Genomic DNA, 23,854 nt, shown 5'->3' with positions numbered 1-23,854 from the left:
TGTGCCAACCTCATTTATAAGCCTCTGTCTCATTGTGTAACTGACTGTCACAACAGCGACTATCGCAATCAGCATAAGGCCAGTTCAGACGGAACGATATGCTTCCCAGAGCCGATTCGTACTCGCTTCAAAATGTAGTAGCCTAATATGCCCCCCATTAAACATGGACACAGCTGTTGTTCCGCTTTGTAAAATATCCATTTAATGTAGCATCATAACAACAAGCTAGCAGTCCATGAACACAGTTCGCCACAGCTCAGTATGTGGATCGCTGACACTCGTATTACGGTAACGTTAGGTAACAGAACAGCTCAAACATGTTTCCGTGTGGTTTTAGCCTGATAGTAGCCGTTTCAAAAACTATAAAAAAGACAAACATGTATTCCTAGTGTGCTTTTACAAAAGTCTACGATAATGCTCTTTACTCCGCCGTAATGATCTGATGAGAAGCAGAGGAGGACTGTTGTACGGCTCTTTTTAAACCCAGCGTACAGACGATATGAATAGTGATTAGTAGAGTGAATTTGTCAACCTATAGTATGAAGAGAGCAGAAAACCAGATAGAAAATGTATGACTCAGTACTCTCAGAATAAGGTTCCTACATTTGCCTTTTCTTAAGATTTCAACATCTTACTTACCATTTCCCAAATTAACAATACACTGATTTTAAATAGGTTTACTATGTAGTGTGTTCATACCCTGTTGGCATCGAACATCAAAATGACGTCAGCAAGACGTTGTACTTATTGTACAAATGTTAAAATTTGGTTGAAATGAAAATCAGGTTGATGATATTTTAAATGTTTAACTACGTTACAATTTCATATTGTGTGGAAGTTAACATTATGATGTTTTGCAGATGTTGGGTTTGTTCTCCATACCTTGCAACTAAAGCCCCTTTTACACTGCCAGATTTTCCACAAATGTTGGGCCGTTTTGCCGGCAAGCTGCGAGCGTTTAGACACACAGAGCCGGATTGGCAAGCTGATCTGAGGTGCCCAATTTTCCGCCTATAGTTCCGTGTATCAAACTTCTTCTAAAATGACTAAAAAGGACTCTCGTTTTTCGAATTAATGTTTAAACATGTTTGTTTTAAATGGACGTGCAGAAATGCCAGCTTCAGGGTTTCTGTAACGTTTATTTGTTCACTTTTACCATAGGCTACTGACCCCCTATAGACTTCAATTGTATTCGCTAAGCTAAGCCACAGTGCTAATCACTGAGACCCAGCCACTGGACGTACAGACACAAAAAAGATATCGTTCATGTTGTCTCAATATGAAAATGATAGAGAAAGGGCATAACTCCCAAATCATCGGAGTATTCCTTTAAAGAAGACGAGAGAAAAAGAGAGAGAGAGCGAGCAGCTGTGGTCAAGCAACCTAGAGAGTGAGTGAAGAGAGGGAGCGCTGGTAGCAAGAAAGCTGGTGAATCAGATCAATAAAACGTTATTTTCTGATTGTTTCACAGCGGTTATGTTCACCCCCACACACCTCCACTCAACACTGAGGCTGTACTCCGCACCACCTGATTTGGTCTGAATATTGTCGCCGTCACGCTGCGTCTCTGCAGGGCTGAACCCTCAGAGTGTGCAGCGCAGCAGAGACAGACAGCGGAATTATATAAACTCGTTATGTTACTGTAAGTGCCGTAAAAGCTTCGTAAATTAAAAAGCCAGGAAGAGTAATTTATCAATGAGATCCATGCAAAAGATGGACAGACTTGCCGTATTGCCGTAAAAAGTACAATTTGCATCACAACAATATAAACGATAGACATTTTTCTCTCGTCACACGATATATATCGTCATATCGCACAGCCCTATTGCAACATATTTTAAATCGTAATAATATTAGATTGTGACTCAAGTACTGTGATAATATGGTATAAGTATGAAATAGTATCCAACAGTTGACCCCTCACTCAACATCACACCACATGGTGGCACTAAAGGAAAAGTCATTTTGGGCCAATCCCAAACCCATCTAGTCAATGTTAGGATATTTGACTGGATAAGTGAAAACCTTGACCTGCTGGCTGGCAGGAAAAGTCTAGGGATCAGCAAAATCACCAAGATTATCCTCTGGCGATCATGAATGTCTATACAAAATTTCATGGCAATAGTTTTTGAGATATTTCGGTCCACTCTAGACTAAAGTGGTGGACTTAGCGATTGACGGGCTGACAACCATAGAGTTGTACAGTGAGATATCTTCACACATTTATATGGCGCACTCACAACTCACTGAGCCAGGAGAATGTCCAGCCTTTGGCTAAGCTCCTGAGCTCGTCTGCTGTCTGTCCAGTGCCCCTTTTATATTGTACTGCTGGTGACCCTGCTAGAAAAGCAGTGCAATGTTAAAAGGGCATTGGCCAGAAAAGTTACAAGCAATGGAAACGTTTCCTAACTCTGAAGCTTCAGCTGTTGGCAGGTGCTCTGACTTCATTGCACTACTGTATCAGACAGCTAGCAGTGCAATAGTATTGTCAAAGCATCTGAAAACTGCAGAGACCAGCTGCAACTACTTTCACACAGACTGTATCAGGTCCAGTGGACATGTTTGATGGACCATGGTGTGGTCTGAGAATGCACAAGGCAAAACAAATAGTATACAGTTTGAGTCATAAAAAAACAGATGCATGCATCAATGTGTTCATGTGTTGGCTACTAACCTACTCTCTGTGCTACATGCTATGTGGCAGCATTATCAGGCGTCAAACAATAACTGGTAATTTCTACACTGCCAGACTTTATGGCACAAAGTCTCCGGAGTTTGTGATGTTAGACTGGCTTAATTAGCTGATCTCACTTTATGAAATACCATTTACAGAATGTAACGAGTGCCACCAATCTCAACACCACTGTAACCGTGATGACCATAGCTGGACCTATCACCACTGCCTGCTTTAAAATTCATGGTTTTATCTCCAGACACTGGATATGCACTGTCTGGATATGCATCTGTTGCACATTGAATTATTGTGGATTTTGAGGTTCTGTTAGGCATTTTTTTACTTTCAGAAAAACCCAACCCTACTTCCAAGCAATAGGAAGCAGGGTAAAGTTGTGCTCAGCAGTATACTACCAAATTGTAAAGCTTTTTGTCTTTGCAGTTCCTGAAGTCAGAGGCAGACTTGGACTACATTGAGAAGCGTCTCAAGCTGGACTTCATCAACAGCGCAGCAGAGAATGGATGTCCTGCTGAGGTGATAACTGAAATAACAGCTGCTATTTCTCATAACTGTTTCACACAACTTAAGACAGGACAGATCCCACACCGTCTGCAGTCTGCAGGACATTAAATGGCTACTGTAGTTCAAATCAATTATTGGCCAGTATTTGACTGTTTCTGAAAAGCCATTGTCACTGACTTACTGACTGAAACCCTCAAATATAAACACAGTGTATAGAGCTCGTAAGTCACGCCCCTTCCGGTAGACCCCCATTGGACCTCTAGGCTCGGAAAATATGAATGGCAGTCAATGGAGAGAAAATTGTTATTTCATTAAATGCCTTGGATTACACAAATGTTTTGAGTGGATCTAAATAATATTTTTTCATGTTAAGAGTTTGACAGTTTATTGTATGATTCTTCAAACAATGTAATGAGAAAGACTACATGTCACCTATGTGATGTCACGTCATCACACTTTCCCTCCACTTCTCAACTCACAGTGCTGCTGCTGCATCTTCTGCCACTATCTACGGAGCCATCAGATCAAGATGGTGGTGTGTTTCGTACCCGAATGTCACCATTACACCAAGAACGGCTGTTCTTTCTTTCGATTTTCTTTCGAGGTGGTGAAGTGTACCAGAGACACAGCCATGTTCCGAGTGCGAGTGGTGACGTATATCATACGCGTCGAGAGCAGCAAAGAGCTGTAGTCCACAAAGCGCTCTCACACAAAACCTAAAAGTATAAAACTTCTTTCCGCTAAATTGTAGCCTTCTTTGCACGAAAAAATATATTAAAAATTCACAAACAGCATATGTGAAATTCATGGCACAATTCAAACAGGACCAGAAAATAATTTTCATCTAGCCGTTGGAATACATTATGAGAAATCGATTTTTAAGGTCCCACGTACCGGAAACGGAAACATGCAGCTTACGAGCTCTACTGTGATTCTTCTAGTTTTTTCTTACATAAAGAAATATAATGTAACACAAGACAAATATTACAGTAATTAATTAGAGGTTGTGGACCAGAACAAATCAGGGGTAGAACATTTTCATAAATGAAAAGTAGGAATATTTAGTTACGTCATGTTTCATTCTTTGTATACTTTTTGAAATAATGAGACTAAACTTCATAAAACTACCCTTCATAATTGTAAGCCATTGTAACTAGAGATCAGAAAGCAACTGAGGCTGGATGGTTGAACAATGATTGAGTGTGTCCCTGCAGGAGAACCCGGCAGTGATGCTAGAGAACCTGAGAGCCATCAAGGCCAAACACACAGAGCTGTGCTCTCAGGTGAAGGAGATCGCAGCTGCACAAAAAGAATCGATGGACTCCATCAGAAATAACCTCAGTAGTGCCATGGAGCTGGTCCGACACTTCCAGCAGACTACTGATGTGGAGGTACCCACATACCAACCGTACACTCACTGGTCACACACAACTCTATGCACTCACACTGAATACATAGGAAAGTGTTTCATATTCTAAAACCCTGTCCTAACTGAATGCGACACAAGCAAGCATCAGCTACTAAATCTGTTTGATTGCATTGTTTTCTATTGGACTGTCCTAACTGCCCGCAAGCAATGCAGTGCAATGTGGCATGCCGTTTTGAGCTGACCTAGCTTGCTCAGCAGAACTTGCTAGCAAGCTAGGTTGTTTTCAAAGTGGATATGGTGTTATGATGCAGTATAGAAGCTACAACAATGATTTCCATAAGTTACCCCTGATATTGTTGATATATGAATAATAAGGAAACATGTACTCACCCACCTTTTCAGTGGACTCTGAGACCACAGCTGCTAGGTGTGTGGTTTGTTTACATGACATGACCGGAGTTCCATATGTATTGGATTAGCGCGGGTGAGTGAACGTCTTGCCCCACACATAGGTGCCTATAAATGGCCAGTGAAATGCCCTGAATTAATATTCAATAGTAAAAAACTTCATGAAAAATAGCGTGGCAAACAGCAAGAGAAGGTTGGAGAGGTTGATAACAGAAAGACAATGTTTGGTAGACTCAGTATGGGCATTACTAAGGCTAAAAAAGGGAGTGGCAGCTGGTGGCAAATGCTGTAAATGCTGCTGCCTCAAACTGTGTCAGAAGTCAAGAAGAAGTGTTCCGATATTAAGGTGTTAAAGCTATTTGTGGTCATTTATTTAGACAGAAAATCAAGGGATGTTTTGAGCTAACTGTCAGACAGTTTCAGTGACTGTGGAAAAAAACACTCTAAATGAGGGATACAGTTGCCATAGCTGTTTAACAAACAATATGATTTTCTTGACTCAAATGATTTCTTAAAATACGCCTTGTTTTCATAAACGACACATCGCATCCAGACGCTGGCGCGCAGCAGCAGCAGGAGCAGGAGCAGCAGCAGCAGCAGCAGCAGCATTTGACTCAAATGCCTGGGTATAGGGCTCGGGGTCTGACATCTGTGTCAGGCGGTAGTGGCACGTTTTTCAGCTGTGCCACATTGTACAACACAGCACTGGGACAGCTTGGTTCCTGTGGGTGTTTCTTGGTAACGCTGGGCTCGACGCAGCGCAAAGATCCAGCAGCACTGCATGTGGCTGTCGGAACCAGCTCATAAGCCACTCATCATCGTAGGCCAGTAGGTCTTGCTGGTCCCTGAATGTCCGCACCCTCCAGAGTCTCCCATCCACCACATCCTCTAACAGTGCCAAATAAGCCATTGTGCGTCTTAACGCACTGTAATCGCTGCTTTTTATACCCACCCATGTACTGATTGATCGCATGTGAAAAGGAATTCCCTGACTGCAACTGAGGGGCAATCACGTGATATAAATATTAATAATGATGATTAAACACGTTATTTGTTTACACTTTTTCTAACAGTGACATAGCACTTTACAGTGACATAAATTACAAAACAGACACATTATTAAACACAATATATTGGCTCATAGAGGATAATAGTGACATTCTGCACTTGGATCTACCCAAGTAAGGCATGGAAAACCAGTCCATTAGATTATTTGATAATTACAGAACATACTTGGGGAGTTCTTTTAAAAAAGGATACCTGTTTGTATTTAGTTTCCTAACTCGTGTTTTTCATGTGTGCACATCAGTCAAAGACATGTCTATTCATTTATTCATGTTTATCCGTTTCTGCAAGTGCACTCTTCATATATAAAACATGAGAGGTCATCTGTCTTTATTTGATAGTTATATCAAATTCACAACAATTCTTCCTTTTCATCTTTCTGCCACGGGGGTCGCAGTCTCTCATGTCTACTGTTTTTGTGCGCACGCATGGGTCAGAGCTTCCGTGGGAGACCGCCCATTTACTCGTCAAGTTTGTTTTTTATAGATCCAAAAGTTTGCGTAGAAAGTGACGTACACGCTTGGGTTTTCTAGAGCCACTCTGCAGCTGCGACCGGGCAGACAGATTCCCTCTTCCCCAGTTGGCCTATAATAGAGACTCGTGTTGCTTCAGTGTTCGCAGGTGCCTCCTTAGCAGCTATTTTATTCTCCAAATTAAATCTACCTCTTAGATGTCTAAAGGATGATTTTGTCATGCGTAACTCATTTAAGATCTTGAATCAGATTAAGGGTGTGCTGAATCTCCCCAGACTGTCTGTCCACGCTCCTATTTGTCAGAATCCTTGTTTCAAGCCAGGCACGATGGATGCTGCTTTCGCACAGTGGTCAGACAAAGGCCTATGCACTATCAAGGACCTTTACATTAACGATAACTTTGCTTCCTTCGCTCAACTGCAGGCAAAATTTGGTCTCCCTTCCAGCCATTTTTTCCGGTATTTGCAAGTTAGAAATTTTGTCAGGCAGTCGGTCTCACACTTCGAAACGATGCCCGAGCAACATAGCTTTTATGAACTTATGACCAAACCTCCTACTTCCAAACGCTTAATCTCTCAATTTGTTAATCTTTTTAGCTTGGCAACCCCTTCTCTGCATACTAAAGAGGCATGGATATCAGACACCGGTGATGTGATTTCAGATGCACTATGGGCCCAGGGACTGAATAGGATCAAAACTTGTTCTATCAATGCCAGACTTATTCAGTTCAAAATCATCCATCGGCTACATTTTTCCAAGACCAAACTGAATAGGATCTTTCCCTCTGTCTCTGCTACCTGTGATAAATGCAAATTAGATGACAGGACTCTGGGTCACCTTTTCTGGTCCTGCCCTAAGCTTAGGAATTTTTCGTATGACATTTTTCATTTGTACAGTGATATATATAGCAAACAGTTGATTCCTGACAGTCTTCTGATAATACTGGGCTGCTCCAACTTCTCTCTCACTCTTCCCTTATCACTTCAACAAGCCCTCATGTTTGAAAAAAAAGTTTAAAAACCTTAAAAATGTTAAAAGCTTGGAATTCTTAAAAATTGATATGCATTTCATTGTTGAATAACTGTTTTAAAAAAATCACTATTGTGGTTACTTGATTGTGTTGATATAAGAAGGGATACACTGTTAGGTTCCTTTTTTCTTTTTTCTTCTCTTGCCATTACTTGCAGCTGCTGGCTCAGCCTGATTACTGAGTGACACCTGTGTGTGTGATCCATTCACTTTGTTGCTTGTGCACGCTGAGAGGCCGTTTACACATACACGGTGATTTTGATAAATGGAGACATCTTCCTTCGTTTGTGCCCTTCGTTTACACGCAAACTGAGATTTCTCCTCTGAAAACGAGTCTTTCTAAAAACTCCGGCCAGAGTGGAGATTTTGGAAAACGGTTGTGCGTTTGCATGTAAACTGAGATAAACGGAGATAAACGGCCGTAACTTGTGCCTGTGTCAAAAGTGCAACCTATGTTGCTATGGTGACAATGGATACATGGAAGGCTTGAGCAAACTGAATAGGATCTTTCCCTCTGTCTCTGCTACCTGTGATAAATGCAAATTAGATGACAGGACTCTGGGTCACCTTTTCTGGTCCTGCCCTAAGCTTAGGAATTTTTCGTATGACATTTTTCATTTGTACAGTGATATATATAGCAAACAGTTGATTCCTGACAGTCTTCTGATAATACTGGGCTGCTCCAACTTCTCTCTCACTCTTCCCTTATCACTTCAACAAGCCCTCATGTTTGGTATGGTTGTAGCAATTATTTTTATTATATTATTCTGAGAGAGTGGAAATCAGTTTCCCCTCCTTGTTTCAAAAAATGGTTGAATGACATGGTTTCTTGTATATATTTGGAAGAAATTCTATATACTCCGTCGGACACTCAAGTTCCTTGATGTTTGAGGTCCCTTTATTGAGTATATTCGAAGGGATAGGCAGCATCCTCAGAACTAACTATACTAGACTGTATCACTTTGTACTGTATTGACTGCACCGTGCTTTTAACAGTCAAGCTTCTAGTCTTCTTGACCTCACTTGGTCTCGGTTTTGTGGACTCTGTCTTGCACTGTATAATCCACTTCTGGACTCTTGAATCTGTGTGTAAACTGACATGCATATTTGTATTTTTGTATACATTTCTGTGGGCTGGCAGCTTGTTTTGTTTTGTTTGTTTTGTTTATTATTGTCTGTGTGTTTTGTATGTGGTTTAAACTTGAAAAACTATAAATAAAGTATTAAAAAAAAGAAAGTGGCGTACGCCTTGTTCTGTGTGTACGCCACGTTTATAAATGAAGCCCCAGGTGATTTAAATTGGTAAAAGAAGGCCCAAAGAAGCCCATTTGCAACACTGCTCGTTGCAGGTGGGCTCCTAATTACGGTGACAGACGCAAAAATGTGTAAATGTGAATGGCCCAATCTAAAGCCAGTGTTTAGTTTGTCCATTCCGGGCTACTGTAGAAGCATGGTTGACTCCATAAATGGGAATGCACCCTGTGTTGACAAACAGCTCATTGTAAGGTAACAAAAACACAACAGTTCCTATTTTCAGGTGATAATACACTGAACAAAACACTTCATTCATTTTGAGTTCATCACTGTTCTCACTGCTCCCTCTTGTGAGGCCCTTTCTCCTAAAAGCTATTCACGAGCACTACTCACACTCACACACATCACAAATGGTAGCAGATTGATGTTTCATAAAAGATTGCAATAGCAGATGCATTTGCAAGATCCACAGGGCTTTCCCATGCTTGGGACACAAATATGGTGTTTATTTAGGGAAATGTGTCAAAATAAACATGATATGGTTTTTCATCATACACAGATATATAACAGCTGTTTCTTTGTTAACATGCTGCAGGTCCAGCCACTGACGGAGTCAGAGCAGGAGTCAGCCGAGCTCCTGGGTTCAGCTGTCACTGACACCATGACACAGGTGAGACACAATCAGCTCCTGTCTATTGCTAACCTTTTGGACAAAGTCTCACTGAGCAGAAATGTTCTCTTCTAGGAGTGCTCAACATGTTCATGACTACATATTGAGCCAGTTTATTAGGGTATCTGCAGGTTTCAGTAAGTTAAATTTAAGACTTTTTAAGACCTTTTTAATGCCACCTTGAATGGAATTTAAGACCGAAAAACTATAAATATAAGCGATGGTTGGGGGATCCCGCTGTACTATAACCAGTGCTTAATTTGTAAAATTAGAAGTGGGGGAACACTTTTTTAAGCGGCACCAGAGCCGCTTCACTGCGCAACTCCGAATGGAATGGTTGTGACATCTAGTGTTGTCACGGTACCAAAATTGGGACCCACAGTACGATCAGAAGTCCAAACAAACACGCTCAACCCTCAGAAGTATGAATGGGTGCTGAATCCTCAAAAAAATGTAAAAAATTGTGTACAAAAGGCACAGGACAACACTCCAATTATAGTGTTTATTGCCACATGAACGTTTCGGGTGAAACCCTTCCTCAGCGTGCACAAGCAACAAAGTGAATGGCTCACACACACAGGTGTCACTTATCAGTAATCAGGCTGACACAGCAGCTGCAGGTAATGGCAAGAGAAGAAAAAAGTTTAAAAACCTTAAAAATGTTAAAAGCTTGGAATTCTTAAAAATTGATATGCATTTCATTGTTGAATAACTGTTTTAAAAAAATCACTATTGTGGTTACTTGATTGTGTTGATATAAGAAGGGATACACTGTTAGGTTCCTTTTTTCTTTTTTCTTCTCTTGCCATTACTTGCAGCTGCTGGCTCAGCCTGATTACTGAGTGACACCTGTGTGTGTGATCCATTCACTTTGTTGCTTGTGCACGCTGAGAGGCCGTTTACACATACACTGTGATTTTGATAAATGGAGACATCTTCCTTCGTTTGTGCCCTTCGTTTACACGCAAACTGAGATTTCTCCTCTGAAAACGAGTCTTTCTAAAAACTCCGGCCAGAGTGGAGATTTTGGAAAACGGTTGTGCGTTTGCATGTAAACTGAGATAAACGGAGATAAACGGCCGTAACTTGTGCCTGTGTCAAAAGTGCAACCTATGTTGCTATGGTGACAATGGATACATGGAAGGCTTGAGCTTCTCGTTACACTGCCACCTACAGGTTTGGCGTGCTCTTGTGTATATATACACGGGTAAGTGTAAACGAAGATCTTTTTGAAAACGGAGACGGTGAAATATCCGTTTATGAAAATAATCGGCAATGTGTAAACAGCCTCTGAGGAAGGGTTTCACCCGAAACGTTCGTGTGGCAATAAACACTATAATTGGAGTGCTGTCCTGTGCCTTTTGTACGCAATTTTTTGACCCACGGTACGATACCAGTGAAAGTATTACGGTTCTGAGTAGTATCACGATACCACAGCAAAAATGAGGCAGATGTGCCTTTTGTCATTTATAAAAACATAAATCACTTTTCTATAATACATCAATGATATTTCAGTGGAATAAATTACTTATTGACTTATTCATACTTCAAAAACAGCATCGATAAGTGATTAACATAGGGGGGATCAAAATAAAATAAATAAAATAAAAATCAACCAGCCACCCTCGAACCCTGACAAGTAAAGAACAGTCCCTTCATAAGTAAAGAACAGTCCCTTCATAAGTAAAGAACAGTCCCTAAAGTGTGGTGAGGTTTGTGGGCCGTTACCTGCCACAAAGAGAGAAATGTGAACAGCAGTCATGACACCAACAAAATAGGAAATTAGGCTACTGGACCTGGAGTCGGACTTTTCTGTCGCCGGTAAGCCATTATTTTGCGCTGCAGAGCCGCCGTAGGCTATCTGACCACCGTATTCCTGTCTGTGACCCCTGTTCAACCCACAACTTGCATGATTCGCCTTTCGTTTCTGCTGCTGGTTGAAATCTGGACTCACACAGCGTGCTGAATGATTTATTTTGCTGGCACAAAACTATTTTTTGTCGTAAATGCGAGTAAAATGCTCGCACATAGAGCTCTGTGGAAAACAAATCACTGCCGACAAGTAAAGCGAAATAAATAATAACTTTCACTGCTCAAAGATACTCACATGTCTGGAAAACAAACCACTACAGCAGCATATTGAATGCCAGGTGGCCAGCGCGTGCCGTTAAGCCCCTTTCACACAGAGTGCGCTAAGTGCAGACCTCCTCCGACGAACCCATTCATTTTAAGACCTTTGAGTAATGAATTTAAGACCAATTTGAAACATTTCTAATGAATTTAAGACATTTTCAGGCCTTACTTTTAGATACATGAATTTAAGACTTTTTAAGACTTTTCAAGGATCCGCGGGTACCCTGTTTATGGTGATGAAGCGAGATTAATCCTGAGATATTAGTTAGAGTTAAATGTAGGGCCTCGTACTGTGAATTAGATAATATGCCTATATTCAATAAAACTTAATAGTTTTTACAATTATTTACTGAGCTCCTCCAGGATGTGTCTGTTACCTGTTCATCTTAAAGGCCCTGACACATCAAGCCAGTGGCAGGGGTGTGCTATATCATCTTGTTCATGATAATAACAGTAATTTTTAATATGATATGAAAAATGTATACTGTGAAACTCGCGATATTTCAACTTGTTGACATTGACGTCATACTGTTAACCACGGCAACAGCAAGCATGGCTTAAAGTGAAATTATTAACGACTCTGTGGTAGTTCCAAAAAGAGGAGCAGCTTCAGTAGTGTGGAATAAACTGTGGCGGCGTGAGGCCTGGCCGTCCTGAATGTTTTATGAACAGCCCTGGACTTCTCAGACTCTTTTAGCAAGGGAGGGAACTCATTCAGTGGCTCATCTGGCAGTAGCACAGCATCTCTCCCTTTCCTCTCTTGCCGTGCACATAGGAGTCGGTGTTGTTTTGTCATAAATCTCTAGTAAGGTAAATCTACATGCTGCTCGCGGCTTGACAAAAAACTACATATATGTGAATGTGCAATAGTTATGATAGCATCTATATATATGTAACCTGTCACAGGTTAAATATATAGATCCCACAATACATTATTTTTGTATTTGGGAGCTGTTTAAATGTGTAATTTTTGGTAGATTTTATTTTGTTGTTCTATTTATATTGTATACAGAATCTGAATCTCACTCTGTATTATGGTAGACTCACAAGTCAGTCTTTAGACGCTTTGCTTAACTAAAGACTGATGTCTTTCTCCCTGATTTTGTGTTTAGATGGGCAGATACAGTTTCAGAGTTTAAAAAAACTCCCTACGTTGCAGAACCAATAGTAAATCAGCAGGGCGGTCCTTCGGTGGCTCGCTGAACTCTTGTGCTCGTAAACATAGTCCGACTGCGTTAAAAGTTTTAAACAAAGTCACTGTAAGTCCTTCATTTCCACAATCTTGTGGACTGAGTACACGTTTGATAAAACGGAGTTAAATCTCTTGGCATCCATTTTCAAGCTCTCTGTTTGTTTGTTTCCTTGCGGATGAGAAAAGGGGGAGTGTACATTTCCACGAGGGTGTGTCCTTTTCAAAAATGCAAGAGGCGTTGCTTTGTTGCCGGCGGTTTTCGCCGGTGTGTTAAACACACTTTAGAAAGGAGTGTCCCCAGACTATCAGAAGGCGGAGATCTCTGATTGTCTGGTGGCAAGACTAGTGTTATGGTTGTTTACAAACTGAAGAAATTAGATTGATTAGGTTCATTTTGACTTCTTTTTAAAATTGTTCAATATTTTTCTGATCTTCAGACAAAAAATGTAGGAGATGTATCTTTTACCTGCTTGACAGTTTCGACTGTGACTCCAGTCTTCCTCAGAAGTGTCATCCGACGTGTTGCTGACATGTCATTTATCAGCTGGCCAGCCCAACAGACCTATCAGAATCTGTTGGGCTGGCCACATCCCCCCGCTGTTGGATGGTCTCTGGAGGAGGGAATCCCAGGTATGTGAGAGGGTGTATGCCCCCTCGTCCCGGTTAATGATGGAACAATGAATGAATATTATTTTAGGGCCATTTAACGGTCAGCTGTTGGTCAATTAAGCTGTGAGTGAGCGTCTGTCAACCTAGTCAGTGTGGTGTGTGCTGCACTGTTGGCCCTTGCTGGCCCGTTGACTTTTTTTTTTTTTTTTTTTGGCCAATTCAGCATTCGTCAGTGAATGTTACTCTGATTGGCAGTTCAGATCATGAGAAAGGAACCAGAAGTGAAGATTTTGCTTAGATTAATATTATTTATTGTTTTCAGTTTAGATAAAAAAAATTGTGCCATCTCGTTATCTTGTTCTGTTTCTGAAACTTTATTTCTTGTAAATAGGGTAGGCAAAAATATGCTGTTGCTTCAGCTTATGCCTTTTTGCCCATACTTAATATAGAAATTAGAATTGTATGTATGTATATATCATGTTCTGTTGAATGGACGAATAAAAATTACTACTACTACTAAGTGAGGAAAGTGAACAAAGAGTTAAGATCAAAAGCGAGTGAGACCAAAGAAGCTTGTTACATAAGGTAAAATAATTTTTCTTTAGCTCTTTTGCAGAAACATTTCCTGATGGTTTGTGTTATTGTTCACTGGTGCACGGAAAATATGCTCTGTTCTCTCAGCATTGGATTGTGTTGTTAATGTGCTAAGATAGTTTCCCAGTTTCCCTTTTGAATGAGAATTACAGACTACTGCCATCTGCTGGTGTGGGGAGGTATTTCCTGTCAAGCAGGCACTTGTAGGTTGCTTGTAGGTTGAGCTGCAAAGAGCTGTACTCTTTGCAGTTTGTTCATGTGCAACTTTTTGGCTGAGACACAGGCAATGTGAGGCGATGCAACAGTTGACTTTCGTGGTAATTCTTGAAGTTGGTTTAGCGTATCTGGGGCTGAAGAGACTAGCTCAAACTAAGATGTATAACGTGATAGACACATCATTACATAGTGCACATTGTCAAACCGTGAAGTCTTTAATTTGCCTGTTTCAAACCCTTTTTATGCCTCAGTGCCGGCGATAGCCGTGGCCGGAGGCATTGTGTTTTCGGGCTTTCTACCTGTCTGTATGTCCATATGTCTGTCTGTCCCATTCTTGTGAACACGATATCTCAAGAACGCCTTGAGAGAATTTCTTCAAATTTGGCACAAATGTCCACTTGGACTCAATAATGAACCAATTATTTTTTGGTTGTCAGAGGTCAAGTTCACTCTGACCTTACATCTGTCTCATTCTCCTGAACGCAATATCTGAAGAACACCTTGAGGGAATTTCTTCAAATTTGATACAAACGTCCACTTGGAATGAATCATAAACTGATAAGAGTTTGGTTGCTGAAGGTCAAAAGTCAAGATCAGTGTGACCTCACAAAACATGTTTTTGGTCATAACTCAAGAATTCATACACTGATTAACACAGAATTTCACACAAATGTTTAATAGGATATCATGATCAAGTGATTACATTGTATGTCCAAAAGGTCAAAGGTCAACATTATAATAATCTGCATAAAATACTTTTCTTGGAGATTCTTGGATGATTTATGATTTGGTAAAACATACAGAACAAACAAAACTGTTGAGTGATGCAGCCAGTGTTTTGTGTGAACCATGTGGATCAAGATGAATGCGATCAGAGGTATACAGTGCTTGATCCTGCCTGCTCCACAGCAGTCAGCACACAGAGGTGAAAACATTAGCAGTTTGTCACATCACCCACATTTCATCTTCTGCTGGTTGGAGATTAAACATGAAGCTGTGGCTGTAAATGGTCTAATCACAGGTGATGTCCCTAATAGAACATCTAATCTGTTTTAAGAGTGAATATCAGTTGAGGTCACATGAGTGTGTTGTGTTAGCAGCCACAGTCCCATATCACACAGATGATTTCTGCTGTCATTTTCTGTCAGGTGCCTCCTGCTGAAGCAGCCTCTGGCCAACAGCAGCCACTGAGTAAGTTTGTCATCTTGATGTCTTCTACTCTGCTTTGAATACTGTAGAGATAGCATAAATCCATTTGTCTGTCTATTATGTGTTGGTCGCTCCACCACTTTATCTCATCTATTGGATGGGCTGTCATGACATTTTGTACATTGGCTCAGATCCTCCCCACAGGATGAGCTGTATAAACTTTTACGATCCTCTGACTTTTCAGCTTGCCCTATCTTCAGGTCAAAATTTGAATGTGTCCAATACTTTGAGTTAATAACCAAATACTTGCAGAACTAAGGGACTGTTCTTTATCATAGGAGGAGGGTGGCTGGGGTGTGACGTTGTTTTTTTTTATCGTTTTGTTTTTTGACCCTCCCCAAAGCTAGCCTTGAGCCTCTCTGAGTTCCTGGTGGAAAATACATGGCCCTCCTTCCATCTTAAATTAGTTATTATATTTTTAAAACTTAATCTTTGATGTTTGAAATTTAAAAGCTGAAGACAAAATCCTAGAGTTGAAACAGCCTCGGGTTTTCACTCTCATCGTGCATGTTGGTTAGTTTATTTTTGGCCAAATTTTAAATGAGGTGCACAGGAATAATGAATTTTGAAAAATTCCCAAATCTGAAAAATGGTGCAAAATTTTGTAACTTAAAGAGTAGCAAAACCCTCAAACCACTTTTTTTCCAGCCAAAAAAAAAAAAAAAAAATGCGAAGAAGGTCAAGATACGATTATTAGTAGTGCTGTTGATTAATTCAGGTCCAAATCTTGACATTTGACCGCAGAGCATTTGAATTCTACAGATAGTGTTATACATGTGCATAGTGACTGTTTGCCCTCTACTGGTTGAAACCTGGCTATTGCAGTATTTTGTTCACATTATAGAGGCATTATATTGAATTTCCAGGGCAGAAGCACTTCATCAGGAACAATGGGTGTTAGTTACTCTTCAAGGTTTGTCTAGTAAATGAGTCAGACTAAGTGATGTTGTAAAGTTCATGAAATGTAGCTGAAGTTGATGTCTCCATCTATGTGTCCACAGGCTGTGAGTATGAGGAAGTGAGTGAAGCCATGTTGGAGGCGGTTCCACTCAGCATGCGCTCCAACATTAAGCTGGCTGACCTCAATCTGTTCTACCAGCAGCTGCAGCAGCACCTCAGCAAAGACAGGTTAGAGAGCAACTCCAGTGAGCCTGGTGGAGCAGAGCTTACTGACACATGGAAACATGTTGGTTAGAATAAAGTGACTCATTCTGAGAGAGTGGACTGACACAAACCTTCGTATTTGTTTCCTATTTCAAAGATTGTAGCTGATGTGACATATGGCCTCACTCAGCTTGTACATGAACCAAAAATGTTAAGATTTATGAAGTGTTGGGCAAGTAATATAAGTAATATATATTACTAGGTACCTTCTTTTAAAGTAATAAGTTACTTTACAATGTTGTTACTCTCCATATAGAGTAATAAGTTACTTATTACACTACTTTTGTGTTACTTTGACCAAAATGAGCTCAAAAGAACTAATGTTCATTTTAAATGGATGAGGGTCATGTTGTTTCACAGCAGGTAATGAAAGCGCAGAAGCTCCAGTTTATTACAGTTAATTTTCAACAAACAGAATAGCATGCGAGTCAGTCACTATGACAAGCGAAAATTAATACACCAGAGCTGGAAGACCCACCTGTCAGCTCTGGGTGTGCTGGTCAGCCACAATAGCACAGGAGAGAGAGTTATGCATAAGAACTAGACTGTGTGCCGGCGTTGCTCTACAGTTGTAGAATTCCTCGAATTCTAAGATTTTTCTTAGAATTTTCCCTTGGTAAGATAAAAGTTATTCACAAAGCATCTTAGGCCTTAAGAGAGCTCCTAAGGTGAAAAACTGTTAAGAGGAGGGAGGAGGACTTTTAAGAAGCCTAAGAGTGTCTTAAACAGAGAAGATGGCGGAAAGACAGAGAGGAAGGAGAGATATTCTCCGTATATTGAACGACAGTGATTTAATAAGACGCTACCGGCTTGATAGTGCAGGGATAATGTTTGTGGTTGACCTCATCAGGTGATGAGCTTACTTTTCCCACCCAGCGTAGTAACACAATAACGCCTGCTTTGGATTGCAGCACGTACCAGCGCTTCTCACACTCATCGGCACACTCAGCTGTGCCAACAGCAGGCACTGCTTTTCTGTCCAGTTCGGCTTTCTTGTTCTTTTTTTTTTTTCCATTTCATTCATTGTTTTGGTCATTCTGCCAAATCAAACCGCTTGTTACAAGGAGGCCAGCAATCACAGTAATTGCTGACAGCTGAGTCTGCGTCCACCATTAATATCAAATAGATTAAGTAGGCTAGTAAAATTACCAGCATGGCGAGTAAACATAACAATAAGCAAATCAATATAATAATCGGCATGTGAATGAGGTACATTCAAACATTTTGAAGCTGTGTAACAATTAATTTAATTTTGCTGAGTTTCATCATCATGACATAAAATTATTTTCACGATTACACATTTCTTAATACAGTCTAAGTTCTATGATCTGTTGATTTCACTGTCCATTCATTACTAGGAGCGCATTTGTTTTTGTTTTTTTCTTTTTTCCTTTTTGTAACAACCAATCACAGCTTTTAGAAGACTCCATCATACCTAGCAACGGGGTCAACCACACCTCCTCACTAAGATAAAAGTTTCTGTCCCCTCCTTGCTCAGAGTTGCTCTCAGAAACTTCCTGAATCACTCTTAAGCTAAGATTCCTTGCTAGGAATTTTTAGGTTAAGTTAGGAGCTCTCTGAGAGGACTCTGAGAATCTTTGTGAATACGGGCCCAGCTCTTTATCCCCGCTGCTTTCAGGCAGCCTTAGGATGCAGAAGTAGAACAGGATACATTGTACATCGTATATTAATGGAAACACACTGTAGGGTGTCACCCAGCTGTGCCGATCACAAGCATCCTGTCATGATGTAGTCTGTAGCAACCACAGAGTGTATAAATAAGGTAGTTGCATGACGACACACAACAACCATTGGGGGATGTTTTTTCTGGTGGCACACTGGTGAAAGTGGAGCGATGTGGATCAGTGTGGATGAATGAAACATGAAAACTATAACAGTCTATATCAAGTGGTAACATGTCACGTGACATTGCTAATGTAATTACCCCAAATCCTGTTGGTAACGCGTTATATTACTTTATTTATGCTAAAACATAATGTTTTACTGAAACACATTACTTTTGTAACACGTTATATTCTTTTACATTTTTTAAGAAGGTTAATATTTATACTGGTGCTACTGTTTTTACAAATGCTGCTTTAATAGGCAGTTCTTTATAGAAACTTATCAGGATTATTTGATTAGTATGTAATTTTTATGATAAATAAAAATGTATTGATTGATCAAACATTAATGGGACATTGTGTTGCATCACTGGATTGAAAGTACTTTCATTGAAATTATGAGCTATTACATTGCCTTTGTGTCTCCTCTTGTCCCGTGCAGTGGCTCCCTCAGTATGCAGAAGATAAAGCAGTTGAAGATGAAGGTGAGCGATACCAAGCTGAAGGTCTTGCAGCACCTTTCTTTAGTGGAACTGGACAAGAAAGGCCATGTTCGCCTCATCATGTGAGGAGAATCAACAGTTGGAGACTGTGTAGGTGTTGTCACTGCTGCATTTGGCTGCTCCTGCCTCTGAACCTGGAGTGTTGAGGATGAACTGAAGAATCAGACTGCAGAGGCTTTGGGGCCATGAGCACACCAGACAAGCCCAGTCCAGATTTCCCAGAAGAATATACAACCATTTTTAGATCAGAAACATGAGTTTCAGCACATGTATCGAAACATTTCATACCCTAGAAGTCTTCTTCTCTCCTACAGCTGATAATGCACAGCTCTAGAACAAAGTCACATTATTAGAGTTGTGATAATTGCATGGACGTCATTCTTGATAAATGTCTTCATATATCTGCATATCGGTGATGCTGATATTCTTTTGTTATACAGCAGTCTGACTGTCAGTAAGTCAAAGGGGAGATATTTCTGTAACCCAAAGGAGCAGTATTAATGTCATTAACGGGCACAGGCTAACAGTTTCTAACAGTTACATTCACCTTTACACCTGTGGACAATTCAGTGTCCATAACATTCAAGATGTTTTCGATGAGAGGAGAAAAATCTTGAAGATTATGGGCATTAACATCTTTTGCTTAGACCTGTGTAGGGCTGTAACCAACCTAAGAAAATCCCGGTCAACTGAAATTCTACCTGCTCTTCAATCAATTGATTGGTTAGTGGAGAAAAAATTCTGCATGTTATCTCTAGAGTAACTTAATTGGCACAGTGCACTGAGTGCACTCTACCTGGCGGCGTTGTGTGTTCACCAAAGTGTTGTTTTTCCTGTTGCAGAGCTCGACATTAACACTTGCCCAGGGCAAGTTAACTCTGTGTTCAGGCTAATGGAATGCCTCAAGTGAAAAATAAACGTGATGTCCACTGTAATATTATCTAAAAAATAAAGTGTGCACTGTAATGCTTTGCCAGCTGGGCTGCATGCGTGAGTCCATCTCTAAGGATCCTTGTAGCTTTATGGTAGATGTTCTTGAGCCTCTCAGTGCTGCCTGGTGAAACTGATTCCTTCTTCCTGACCTCAGTAGGTAGAAAAAGCAGTTATCCTTGTGGTTGAGATCTTTAATGTTTCTCCTGGCCTTATTTTTGTAGTGTTTGGAGTAAAAGTCTTTCTATGTAGCATAGCGCAGCACCTATAGAGTGTTCAGATAAAGGAACCACTCTTTGCGGGGCCTTGTGGTCCTGTTAGGTGCTGTTTACGTACCAGGCAGTGATGTGTCCGTCAGGATGCACTCTATAGTACAGGAATATTAATTCCTTAGTATTTCAGGGGATACCCAGAATTTCCACAGGTGTTTCAGGTCAAACAGTCTCTGCCTTTTCAGCATGCAGTGCTTAGCTACAGGTACTTAAGGGTATACACCCTCTCCACCGAGGACCCATTTATATTTGATTTTTCAAATTAAAATTTAGAGTTGAAAAATGTTTAACTGTGGATAAAAGGCTGCACTCGTCAGTGTCACCAGCCGTCCAATCTCAGTGAAGAAGGGGCAGGACAAGACCACAAAGAGCAACTGTCAAAGAGGACAAATACAAGTGCTGAATGACAACAACCAATGATTTCAGCTGTGAAAAGAACTCTTTGGTGGACACGTGGCCTTATTAAAGTAACACCAGTGATTGTACACCCAGTGGTTGGACAAAAGCATATTGACCAACCAGTCGGACAACTGACCAGAAGGTGACAGCTCAAGACTTGTGTTCCCCTGTGGAGAGGACGGGGGGGGGGGCCCTGTGGGCTGTTTAAGTGGAAAGATGGTGTTGTTTTAAAATCAGATGGTGTCTTTGGTATATTTTTATTTCCTTAAACATCCTTAAACAGCACAATATGAAATAAAAACTTTTGCAGAGTTTTGATCCTGATGACTCAGTGGGCCTCCTTTAAACTTGCTACACAACAAAAGATCTGAGTACATCAAAAGGATGTCTGAAGGCATTTGAATACATTCTTTTCAAATAATTACAGCTCTGACTTTAAACATTCAATTCATAAAGCAGCTTTTGTAACACTTTGAAATGTACCAATAACAAACCTTGCATAGAAACAGCTAACCAGTAACAAACTTTCCTGTAGATGGCACACTGATAACAAAACAAACACATAACAGAAAGAACTCCTTTGGCTGTTTTTTTGGCTTATTCAGAGTCTGGTACTGCTCCAGCACGCTCCTCCTGTATCCACAAACACACAGAGTGGAAAAGGCACAGGTAATGAATTTTCAAAGTGGGCTGTTCTCTCAAGCTTGGAGCAAAACCACAGCTCGCTCACTTATACCTTTTTCATTACCCACTTTCGGCCAAGCCAAGTCAAACCGTGCTGCACCGATTTGTCTTTCCATTACCAGTTAAGACACACCAGGCCATGCTGTGTTGATCCATGCCAGAGATGGACATCCTCCAGAGTATGACCAAAAGTGTGCCTTCAAAGTGGGCAGAGGTGACGTCTAGCTGACGGCAGCCAACTCCTGATGACCCCCCTTCTCCCCCTGAAACAAGTGTGTGTTGCTAGACTGAACTCACCTCTGTCTGTAGGAGACCAGAGAGAAAGATGTTTTTCAAAGTCTCTGTTAAGCTTTCAGTACTTTTGCAAGTTCTTCCTGAATCTCTGTGGTTTGAGGTTTAGTTTCTCTCTCACATCCTGTTTGTACTTTAGATATCTGCTTTGTTTTATGTTGCTTTCAGCTGTATGTAGTCATGTTAAGACATTCCTTATTATGCCATTTCACAATAAAAGCTTTCACATAAAATAATGGGTGCTTTTACTGTGAAGAATCTATGGGAAATTAAATGTGTTTACCACTGAATTAGCAGAACTTTGTTAGCGGCCGCCTTCAATAGATACAAGTCTACTAATACCACAGAGAGGAAGAGTAAAAGCAGAAACAGCCACAGTGAGATGATGATGAAGAGCTGCAGACAACAGGCTCTTACTGCACCTCTGTAAACAGCTCACCTCCAACAGGTAAACTTCTTTGACCTGCCCTGCTGTATGACACACTTGCAAAATAACAGGGGACTTTAGCCGTGGATCAGCCCACTGCTTTCAAACATCATCACTCAAGACAAGATGTCATCACTTAAAGACACACCTTCAAGCTGGTAGCCTTGTTGTAATGAAAATGCAAATGCTGGGCTGACGTGCTGAGTCAAACCAAGCTAAGACATGAGTATGGAGAAGGGGTATTCAATCTTTCAAGTGCCTCATTGAATCATCGCTCACATCAAATGTATACGGCGTGTTATGGAAAACAAGGTTTGTCTAGTCTTACACTTAGGATATAAAGTCTGCTTTGATAAGAGAGCAAGAAACAAAATGAACTGATATGTTTAATAACAGTGATAAAAATGTCAATCGTAATGGTGGTTGATAGATAAATGGGATTAGTTAAATGTAACAGGGGTGCTATAAATACTATCTGTGTTTAATGACATCTGCTGTAGAACATTAATGTCTGCAATGCAACATTGTATGTCTTTCCTGAGGCCTATACTGTGAAGCCAGTTCACCTTACCCAGAACACCTTTCTGTTATCTGGCTTCACGAACTAACATTAATCATCACGAAGGTGGTTATCAACTCGCTCTGTCAGCTCTGGGTTTTCCTATCCAGCCACAAACATGTTGATGTGAAAGAGGTAGGGTTGTCTATTATGAGCAACATCACCAGAACCATGAATGAAACTACTTCAGATAATATGAGATGAAACTGTGGTACTATTTACCTATGGTAATGTTCCGTTTAAGGGACAGCAAAAACTCATATTCATCTGAGAGAAATGTAAATGGTAGGCTAGAATCTTACAACAAAATAAGGAAATGTAGAAACATTAGAAATAATTTCCAAATATTAAAAGTAGGCCAAGGCTTAAAATACTGAGTACTGGGGCAAAACATATTCTACGAAACACACTATTTTTAAAGAATTTATATGTATTTAATGATTTGTAATGGGTTTTTTTTTTTTTAAATCTGCTATCATTTTTTTAACTTCTAAACTTGCCCTATGCCAGAAAACAGCCTTGTCCCAGACAAGAACTCACAGCTTCAAAGAATTAAACAATGTATTAAAAGCCTACAAAATCTAAAAATAACAGTATATACTGATAACATCAGTGTGAGAGTGTACTGCTATAGTCATCTTTGTTTTAAAATGTTTTTTTTTTTTTATCAAAATGAATGTTGGGCCTGTAAAGCTGTGTCCCAGATTTTTGTCAGTTTCTACAAAAACATCATATAATCAGGTATAAAAGGGCTTAGCAACATCACAAGGACTTCATGGTTTCCCAGAAGGTGGGAATGCTGCTGAAGTGGTAAACTTTATAATTTTTTTTTTTTTTTAAATTCATCGAATAATGTCCGTAGCCCTTCTAAATCCAAACTAATAAGAATTATTCTCTCCTGTACCTTTCTAATGATAGAGAGGGTCTTGTGTGCCCAATCCACTTTGGTATTACTGGGCAGCTCAATTCAGGACAATGATGTTTTATTTTTCAGATAAATCTTCTCCTTCTTGGATGAACATTGAACACTGCTTTGTCGCATTGCCTCTCCCTCAGTATTTATACTCAACAACAGTTAAAATCTAAAAAAGAATACAAAAAAATCCTATAGTTAGAAATATGATTAGGGTGATATCATGTTAGAAAATATTATTATTATTATTATTATATTATAATATCCCCTCTCTCTCAGACTTAAGTTCTACATAGGGTAACCACTCCTTCCCACCAGACAGACTAGATTTAAGTTTTATGAAGTGGGCTGAAAAAGGTTTAAAGAAAACGGGGTTTGATTGTATTAGATAAGGGGACCTTAAAGAAGAAGTAGAGCTAGGAATTAATGTATAAGAAATTGGACACGCCAT

General features: G+C 40.2%; 1 protein-coding gene across 1 annotated transcript in view; it reads left to right on the top strand.

Moving 5' to 3' along the window:
- ska2 (spindle and kinetochore associated complex subunit 2) overlaps positions 1–20,847 on the top strand; it is a 21,152-nt gene extending 305 nt beyond the window's left edge. The window contains exons 2-7 of the mRNA XM_049591622.1: positions 3,116–3,208; positions 4,411–4,587; positions 9,390–9,464; positions 15,357–15,399; positions 16,419–16,545; positions 18,868–20,847. Of these exons, the coding sequence (XP_049447579.1) occupies positions 3,116–3,208; positions 4,411–4,587; positions 9,390–9,464; positions 15,357–15,399; positions 16,419–16,545; positions 18,868–18,994 (642 nt within the window). The 3' untranslated portion in view covers positions 18,995–20,847. The remainder of the gene's footprint in view (positions 1–3,115; positions 3,209–4,410; positions 4,588–9,389; positions 9,465–15,356; positions 15,400–16,418; positions 16,546–18,867) is intronic.
- Positions 20,848–23,854: the final 3,007 nt, after the last annotated feature.

The sequence above is a fragment of the Epinephelus fuscoguttatus genome, linkage group LG12 (genome assembly GCF_011397635.1).
Source record: "Epinephelus fuscoguttatus linkage group LG12, E.fuscoguttatus.final_Chr_v1".
NCBI lineage: Eukaryota > Metazoa > Chordata > Actinopteri > Perciformes > Serranidae > Epinephelus > Epinephelus fuscoguttatus.
The sequence above is the reverse complement of the archived record's forward strand: the minus strand, read 5'-3'. Positions and strand labels throughout refer to the sequence as shown.